The sequence below is a fragment of the Beta vulgaris genome, chromosome 4, assembly GCF_026745355.1.
Source record: "Beta vulgaris subsp. vulgaris cultivar EL10 chromosome 4, EL10.2, whole genome shotgun sequence".
In the NCBI taxonomy this organism is placed as follows: Eukaryota; Viridiplantae; Streptophyta; class Magnoliopsida; order Caryophyllales; family Amaranthaceae; genus Beta; species Beta vulgaris.
The window spans coordinates 64,585,650-64,596,209 of NC_079205.1; the positions used below are offsets into that span (position 1 = coordinate 64,585,650).

General features: G+C 29.7%; 1 protein-coding gene across 1 annotated transcript; it reads left to right on the forward strand.

The window, feature by feature from the left end:
• On the forward strand, nt 1-5,149 carry LOC104889961 (zinc finger protein WIP2). Its single transcript, XM_010675304.4, has 2 exons — nt 1-1,116; nt 4,432-5,149. The coding sequence occupies exons 1-2, from the start codon at nt 199-201 to the stop codon at nt 4,873-4,875; spliced, it is 1,362 nt and encodes a 453-aa protein (XP_010673606.4). The 5' UTR covers nt 1-198; the 3' UTR covers nt 4,876-5,149.
• The last annotated feature ends 5,411 nt before the right edge of the window (nt 5,150-10,560 follow it).

Below are 10,560 nucleotides of genomic sequence, written 5' to 3' on the forward strand. Positions count from 1 at the left end.
GTTTAACCTACCTTCAACATCATCATCTTCCTCCTTTGCATCTCCACCAATTCTCTCTCTTTCTCTTTCAATTTGGTGATATTATGCTCCCTCCCTTCTACTTTTCCTACCTTTTCTAAAAAAGAAAAAACTTTCCTTTTTCTTTCTCTCTCTACTTTCAACTTTATCTCTCTAAATTTACTATCTATATCTTTCATCATGTCTGATAATCCATACTTTAATCATCATCATCATCATCATCATCACTATGCAACAACTGGTTTTCTCAACTCCTCTAATTACCCAAGTTTTAATCACTTTTTTCCTACTACTAATAATAATAACTTCTCTACTTTATCAAACAATAATAATAATAATAATAATAATCCTTATGATTATAATTTCTTCTTCTCTAATACTTTCATCAATAATAATAATACTTCTCAAGATTTCAATATTTCTTCAAAATCACCACCTTCTCCTCCTCTTAGAGAAGTTCTTCCTTTATTTAGTTCTAGCCCAGTTAGAAATAATAACAATAATTATCATATTAATCTTAATGAAGATGATTATTGCAACAATAATGAAGATCAGTTTGAAGAGTTTTCCTCTACAAGTGCTCCTATGGAAGTTGATAATAATAATAAGATCCTTGCTTCATCATCCATCCATGATGATGATGAACATGATAATCATGTTCATGATCTCCATGATGATATTGATGATGATGATGATGATGATGGGGGTGTAACTGTAGCTCTTCATTTAGGGCTTCCAAGTTGTAGTGCAGCTGATCTGATCTCAGCTTCTTTGTCTTCTTCTTCTACTACTTCAGATCATCATCACATGATGAACAACAATCATAGTAACAACAACAAGAAGTGCATGAACAATAACATGATGATGATGATGATGATGAATAATGAAGATAGTAGCAGATCAGAAGAAGTTACAGTAGCTTCAAGTTATAATAATAATAATAATAATTCATCATTAATTGGTGGTTATTGTAACTCTATAGGTACAGTTAATAAAGGGCAGTACTGGATCCCTACTCCTGCTCAGATTTTGATTGGTCCTACTCAGTTTTCTTGCCCTCTTTGCTTCAGAACCTTCAATAGATACAACAACATGCAGGTAAATTAAGTTCATCTTTTTAATCTCTCTCTTTGTTTAACTATCTAATGGTTCTTTTTTTTAATTTGTCTAAGGGTAAGATTGATTTGAGGTGATAGTCGAGTGGTTAGTACTTACCTCTCTCGATTCCAGGATGTATGTCCTGGGATCGATTTTCGCCTTTGACAAGTTGGGATCTCCTCTATTCCTCGCAACTTGTCAAGATTTTTCCTTATTCATGTATTTTATGTCGGTTAGAGATAAGATTGCGTACATCTCAACCTTATAAGACTTGGTGGCGGTGGCGGTAAAACCATGGTGGTTGTCGTTGTAGTTGTTATTTTTGCCTTTTCAGTTTTCTTGGGTAAAAAGGAAAAGGAGAAGAAAAAATGAATCTCATTTCATACCCTACTTAATCTTTTACTCTTTTCATATGCTTTGGAGCTACAATTTTCTTCCTTTTTTTGTTACTTGATTTCAAACTCACTTTATTCAACCCACCAAAAAAATTGTAATCCAATGTTTTTTAATAACTTTCCAGAGTAATCGAGATACTGTGAACTATAGGTCATAGGTTCGAATTCGTCTATCCTTCTTTGTATTTTGTACTGTTTTCATAACTCATACGGATAAAACAAATTTTCTAGAGTGTATCTCAAATCCAAAGTTAGTAACTTTTTTTTTCTCAATAATTATTCTTCATAAATTGAAATTTCAATTACATTTTGACTTGTACTTTTTCACAATCTTGAAGTCTTTACTTATTAGGTTAATAGGTCCTCAATTAGGGTTTCTTGTTCTTTTAAATTACAAAATTTCCTTTTACTTCATTCTTATTTTCACATTTTTTAATTCTTTTTGTTTTAATTAAATAAATATTTCTATTACTACAATTTTTATTTATATCACCTACTTAAAAAATTGTAAGATTGATGTATGATTATATGGGGATTAGAAAACAAATGATCTTACTATTCCTGTAGCTTAATTTCTGTAGTCCGACTGTACTGTATCTTCTCTTTCTTTCTTTCTCTCTCTCACTTTCTCTCTGTCTCTCTCCTTTATGTTGATTGAACGAGACAAGGTGGGTAATATGCACCTTTTTTATTTTTCTTTTTTTGGTTTTATGTTCTTCCTTTTCCTCTATTGAATCCTTGAAGTTTGTGTTGTGTCTCATAGTCATTGACATGTGTGCAATATAACTAAATCAAATTTCTTTTTGGCCTATTTGGTTAGGAGAATGGACTATTTGATTGATTGATATGTAAATTTTGGAATATGAGTTTACGCGTATGTTATTTTATACTCCTTCCGTTCTAAAATATATAGTTTTTGTTTTTATTTTGGGTGTTCAAAAATACAGTTTTCATTTTCATATTTAGTGAAAAAGGAAAATGGTAACTATATTTTTGGACGGAAGGAATAGATGTCATAAGATGTGAAACTCGTTGTGTTTTCTATTTTTCGTTTAGATTTATGACAATATAATGTTTAGTATTTTTCGTTGCTAATGAAGATTATAATTATTAGTTACTCGTCATAAATAGAAAAAACCTCTAAAACTTGAATTTGTTCGGATTATGAAAGTCTTCATACTACATAAGATTGTTTCTTGTCATTAGAATTGATTTTAGCCATGGACTGTTTGATTTGATAATAACTTTTCGCAACAATAGTGTTCTTTTTTATGTTTTGCCGACTAATTAAAATTTCTAGAAATAGTATTCAAGTTGCAATAAAATTAACTTGATTTAACATCTAATGTAGAATGATTGTTATTCTTATTAACTCGGGTTTTGATTAGTGATTTGTAGGATACATTATCTAGTATTAAGAATAGTATCAAGAACTTTTTATTTAAAATGCAAATTATTGACAAGTTTTAGAAATTACTTGAGAGCTAACAGACAACAAAATGTGGTCCCTTAAACACAATTTATGACAACATAGAACATCACACGTACATATATAGCATATAGGGGATGGTCCTTATTAACTAGGGTAACAGAACTAATTGTGCTCGTTAATTATTTTTCAGTACTTCTCCCTTCCTCAATTGGCCTAGCTAGAGTACTTGAATTTTATCTAACATTTATTCCTTGTACTTTCTTCTTTTAATCACTTATCATGTTCCTATTAGAAAAATGAAAGAGATAACTTCAAACCTTCAATGCTCCGGAATATTTGTCACATTATTATATATAACAGCACATATAAGATGGTCTGTTAATTAAGTTCCTCCTTAGTTTCTATCTTTCTGACTAATATATATATATATATATATATATATAATATATATATATATATATATATATATATATATATATATATATATATATATTATATATATATATATATATATATAATATATATATATATATATATATATATATTATATATATATATATATATATAACAGCACATAAAAAAAATATTATGAAAGGAAATTTACAATAATAATTATATCTTTTAGATTTTTATTTTAGATAGCGAGATATCAAAAACAATCATAAACCATTATAATTCTAGGTAATATACTAATAGACTCATGGAGTAATATAACCCTTCTATACTTTGTTGCTTCAAATGTAGGTAAAATTAGTCTAGGTTTGCATTTAGATATGAAAACATGCATGCATGGTGAATAAATTAAAGTTTTTAGAGATCAAACATGCATGAAAAGTTCATGCAGTCATGCATGGGATTAGATTCATGTTTTCAATTTAAATCTACTTTTTTAACATAAAACATATCGAGTTTTGGAGTGGTATGGTACTATGTATTTAGATTTTGGAACAACATTTAGCTTCAATTAATATCTTGTAATGAAACTAGGTATCTAATAGGCTTCCTTGGAGACTGAAAACATACACACCACATTAAATGCCATCAGAATTAATTTCTAAGAGATCCTCTTATTTTCGAGCAAATTAAAAGCTTGCCCCCTATGAAGTAACCTGTTGACCAAAATTTTAGCACCTTCAAAATTTGTTCAAAGAGTCATATTTTTTCATTGGCCCTATATATTTTAGTCAATGTAGTAGTATACATGAATTGAAACATCATCTAACCAAAATTTTACTCTCTAGTGTAGATAAGTAATGATAACTTTCTTTTAACAAGCCATATGCACTATGCATAAGCTTTAAGCTAAGCCATATTGGATAGTGATACACGAGGTTCAATCTCGAGTCTTCAGTACCATACATAAAATGTACGTTACCAGCTAATCTAGCTGGCATCCACATTTATTACTTCAAATTACGTATTACTAATAGTTGTTTTAGACGGACAGAGTATTCGTATCCTCTAAATATTAAAATTTGTTTTCTTCAGATGCATATGTGGGGGCATGGATCACAATACAGGAAAGGTCCAGAATCCCTAAGAGGCACACAACCAACAGCCATGCTAAGGCTTCCATGCTACTGTTGTGCACCAGGTTGTCGAAACAACATCGACCACCCACGGGCGAAACCCTTAAAGGACTTCCGGACCCTCCAGACCCATTACAAAAGAAAGCATGGAATTAAACCTTTTGCATGTAGGAAATGTGGTAAACCTTTTGCTGTAAGAGGTGATTGGAGGACACATGAAAAAAATTGTGGTAAGTTATGGTATTGCACTTGTGGTTCAGATTTTAAGCACAAAAGATCTCTTAAGGACCATATTAAGTCATTTGGGCACGGTCATGCACCTTATGGGATCGATTGCTTCGACGAAGAAGATGAACCAGCTTCTGAGATTGAACAAGATAACGAAATCGAATCGAATCAATAAGGAAAAGATTGTATGCAACATTATTGCAAGGTATGAATTAAGCACAAAAATCAGTTGGAGTTTCTGAAATAGAAACGATTTTGATATTGGGACTATCATAACAAGGATGATCATAATATTAGAGTATAATTTATGTATGTCTAGCTTATAGTATATCTTTTTTTTTTTTGTTATTAGTGAACTAGCTAGGTTTAATTTAATTCTTGTCTCTTTTTTAGCTATGTATGTAAACAACTCAAGGTATGAAATGCATAGTTCATGATTTCATGTGGAAGTATTACTTTTAGTTCTTGAATTTTGAGGGTTATATACTTCTTCTGTTTCATTTTAATTAATCTACACACTTACACTTTTCACGTATGTTAATGCAAAATTTTGAGGACATATATCTTTAGTTTTGTATTTGTAAAAATTATAAAAATTATATATTAATAAAATATATGTTATGATGAATCACACATGACTATATTTTCATCCGCGTATAAATCAGAAATAATGGTCAAAGTGAAATTTGTGAATAGTGTAAAATCTCAAAGTGTGCAGATTAAGGGTGCGTTCTATTCAACTTATTGGACCTGAACTTATTGGAACTTATCTGAACTGAACTTATTGGAACTTATTAAACCTGATTGGACCTGATTCAACTTATTGGACCTGATTGACCTTATTGGACCTTATTGGAACTTATTGACCCTGATTGAAACTTATTAGACCTTATTAGACCTGATTGAAACTTATTAGACCTTATTGAACCTTAATTATTTGACCATGATTATAATATTATTCAATAGCAATATGAATAATCAAATAATAGACAATAATACAAGTATAATACTATACATTGTGGTACTTTAATAAAAATTCTAATAATAACATAATCAGCTAATAGTAATATGAATAATAAAATAATTGACATAATACAAATAAATAATGAAATAATAGACATAATACAAATAAATAATAAAATAATAGACACTAATACAAGTATAATACTATATAATCATTGTGGTACTTTAATTAAAATTCCAATAATAACATAATCCGCTAATAGTGATATGAAATTATGAATAACAAAATAGTGGACAATAATACAAATGTTTATTAAACATTGACTATTTGGACCTTATTGGACCTTATTAGACCTGATTGGAACTTATTGGACCTTATTAGACCTGATTGGAACTTATTGCACCTGATTGGAACTTATTGCACCTGATTGGAACTTATTGGACCTTATTAGCCTTATTGGAATTTATTGCACTTATTAGACCTTATTGCAACTTATCTGAACTTATCTGAACTTATCTGAACTTATTGGACCTGAAACTTAATTTTTTAAGTTGAACAGAATGCACCCTAAATTGAAACAGAGGGAGTACAATTTATGCAGACATAATACATGTTATGGTATGATTAAAATGTAAGAGTGGAAAAAAGTGATAAATCCAACAATATTTTTTTGTCTCCTAAAAATGCTTTCATCATGTCTTATAAAGAAGATTTATGATAAATTACTTATTATCTAATATAAATTTTTTTTATAAGAATTGATCTAAGTTAATGATACATATATAGCTAATGATCCCTACTTTTTAAAAGTAAATATTTCATGTGCATGTTATACTGTAGTTTTCTTTTTACTCTAAAATTTAGATGGGACCTAATTAATAATCTATTATTTGGGTCAATATATACTGTTCCATAGTAGTAATTCACAGAAAACTTTTGTTTCAAAGCCATCATACAGAAATATGTAACCGTGCAATGTGATTCAATAAGTTGGGATCCATAGGCATGTTTTGATGACTTGATGGGTCCCAATGATCTGCATATGATATGGTCACATAGGAGTAGATCTTTTGTTTCATTTAGAAACTCAAATTGTTTGATGATATTTAGAAATTAATTAAACATCATCCATAAACATATATAAAAGTCTTGATAACTTAATATCTAGTTATAATTATAAGGTTTTAAACCCTTTTTTTTTTTTTTATGTTACAACAATAATACCAATGATCATTTCTTACAATATCAGATTTTCCTAAATTATGAGAAATGTTATGATTCTTTTTTATAAAATAGAAGAAGTTAAGAAAATCAGTCCTATAAGATGATTTTCTTAATATAAGACCATATTAGCATTATTGCCTTCTCATGATAGAGAAATTTTTCTTAAGTACATAATAACTTTGTCCTTGCTGCTATTTCTTTGTTCACACTCATTTGTAGCATATGTGACTTATTTGAAAAATGAATTCTAACAAGTTTTAGTAAGTCATAATAATAAGTTTCAGTGAGTTCTAATAAAAAAGTCAAAACCGTTATTTCCAAATAAATTATAAGTTTAGATCGAAGATAAGTTATACATGCATAGAACATAACTTAAACGGTACCGTTTCATACGTAACAAATTTGGGCGAAAAGAGCAAGCAAATGTTAAAATAATTCCCAATATATACTTTGTTCTTTTTAATACATTTGCATATATATCTTTTTTTTTTTAAAAAAGTGCATTATATTCCTCTCTTTCAGAAATCTAATATGTACGAAAGTTACAAACATTCTGTCTATGCATATATCTTATATAGTGAGGAAGAAGCTCTAAAATGATAGTGCATGAAGAATTAATGCATATATATGTTAGTAATCATGCATAGTAGTAAATAATGTTGTTGATATATTCAGTCATATTAAATGACCTCTAACTTCCATATTGTCTAAGTACAACTTGGACCAACTGTAGTAAATGAGTGTCCATGAAAAATTCAGATCAACTAGCACTCGTCTAGCAGACGAAAGATTGCTTGATTGGTGAGTCCTTCTGTTACATGTTCATATATATACTTCGTTTGTTTGTTGTTCTTCTCACCCCCCTTTTTTTTTTTTTTGCAAGGTCTCATAGTACAATTTTTTTGTTTAATTATTTCAGTATATCCTCTAGCTTTGATTGATTATTGACCTATAATTTTCTGATTTAATATCAATTATTTAATAGTACTCGGCATTTGATCTGTTTATTTAATTTATTGCGTTTTTTAGTTGCATATATTGGAGTATGATTTTGACGTAATTGTTTTCTAACTGAGTCCCACTCTAATTAATCGTTTTTATTTCTCCTTACTGGTTTCTTTTTTCTTTACTTTCTTAGCTAAATAACATGTGAATAAAAAATAGACGTAGCAATAAAAAAGTGCGTATAGATCTAAAAAATGTACTTAATTATATAATTTTCGAGGAAATAAATGTTACCCAATAATGGATTTGGTACAATGGTACTCTTGCATGATAAAGCTAAGAAAACATCATTTTATAATAATTCAGATTATTCAAACCCCCATTTACTTTATTAATCTTAGAAAATCTCTACAACTATATCATTAGGTATTTTTACTGCAACAGAAGAAGTTTTACAGCTGAATATAGTGAACATTATACTAGCTATGGATTGTGATAACTCAGTAGTAGTTTTTTTACAAAAAGTAAATATTTATAGCTAGATAAAGTATTATATAAACTTTGACAAAGATTTTACTGAGTATGAAAGGGCTTTTCAACCTGTGACAAAAACAAAAAAAATGCAATTTTTACCTTTGGTTAATTAGTTGGATCTGGTTTGACTGATTGGAAGAAAATGCTATACTATGTTTAGGCTCCAATCAAATGATTAGAAAGAGAGAATGATAAAGTAGACAGAAGAAAGAAAAAAGATTTTTTTTTTTTTGTGTGAAAAAAAATACTCCCTCCGTCTTTTTTTATTTGCTACATTTTGCCATTTAGGAGTGTCTCAATTTATTTGCTACATTTGCAAATATTTCCATATATAGTACATAGGTCCCACACTTTATTTACAAATTTGTCATCACTACCTTCTTGATTTTGTAAATGTTTCCATATATAATACATAGGTCCCACAATTTACCTATTTGTTTTTTGTTAATTCCATTTATGTCAATGGTCCCCACTCCCTCCTTGGTCTTTGTGAAAAAGTGTTTGTAGCAAATAAAAAAAGACGGAGGGAGTAATATTTTTCTTTCTTTTTGGGGTGATAATTTATCATCATTAATTAGGCAAGAAGAGATGTAAAAGATCTTGGTGGCAGCTTTTTTCAAAGTTGTTTGTGACCAGTTTAACTTTGGATTATTTGCTTTGAAATGTCATGTCGAAGAAGAAATATACTCACAGAGTTGCCCACTGATGAAATATAATACACTGTTTACCTGTTTAGGCAAATGATATAGTTTCTGATTTCTGAAACAAGTAGCTAGGGTGGTTAAAAACTCTTGGATATGAGGTCATGAAGTTAATTCTAAAAGTACTATAAACATATATACTCATACAGTGTGATCAAGTTGCATTGGACAAAACAGTAGTAGGGTCGGGTTGGCCCGGCTCATCATTCGGTCGCGTTGGCCCGGCTCATTATTCGGTTTGGTTAGATTTGATTGTTAGGTTAGACAAAATGATAAAGAGGGACAAATACGAGAAAGTCAACTTTTGAAGAAAAGTTACAAACTAAGGGTCTGTTCTCTCCAACTTAATTTTAGTTCAGTTCAATTCAGTTCTGCACAGTTCAGCACTGGACAATACTTTTACTCTCGCATATATATCACTAATTATTTCAATTCAGTTCAATTCAGTTTAGTTCAATTTAGTTTGGTACGGTTCAACTCAACTGTTTTATACCGAAGAGAACAAACCCTAACGGCCCGTTTGGTGGTTGGTCATAAATGATGGTAATGGGAATGAATTTGTGTGTAAATTTGTGAAAAATATCATTGTCCATTCCCATGGTAATGCTAATTTATCATAAAGTGTCCACTTTCCTTCTTGAATTTTCGTTCCCATCCAATACCACCTTATAGGTGGTAATGAGTGGTAATGAAAATTGCTTCCCTTTGGAGACAAAAACACAAGTTTAGGAGTGAGATTGCTTGCCCATGGAGAAAAAATGTCTCCCCGTGGAGATTTTAAGGGTGCTTCCTAATAAAATTACACTTAAAATTCATCCCCATTACCGCAATTTATTAACGACTACCAAACGAGCCGTAAGTGCTAATTAATGTGCACAAAACTAATCCACCATAATGGTCCATTTCGACTAGCTTCAAGAAACCAAAATAAGATTGGGTTCAAATTTTATAGAACACGCTGGGTTGAACCACCATGTTCTAGTTGTCTAGCCACAGTCTCATAATCAGTAATATACCAAGGTAAATGATGTTATTCTAGATTAGCCTTCCCATCTTATCTAATTTGCACAAATAGAAATTAGCATGCATGCATGGTAATTGATAAAATATACATAATACATTCTAATATATCCAATAAACAAGGTTAACATGAGTAAAACCAGAAAAATGTTCATGACAAATAGTGAAGTAAACATATTTTAATAGAGATCAATATACTAGAATGGTCATAATTATTAGAAGTCTTATGAGATTGTATCAAATATATGAAATCGAATCGCGTCTATATCACTATCTTTATGTCTCTCTACATACTCTATAATAAATTATTTCATACTAAATTATAAAACAAAATTAAAGAAGTCAGATGAATCAATACCCCTATAAGAACTATCAGAAATTCAAGCAAAAGATGAGAATATGAACTATAATGATGTACCAATATCAATATATCATGCATAGATATAGTCATGCATACATAGCATTGGTATCC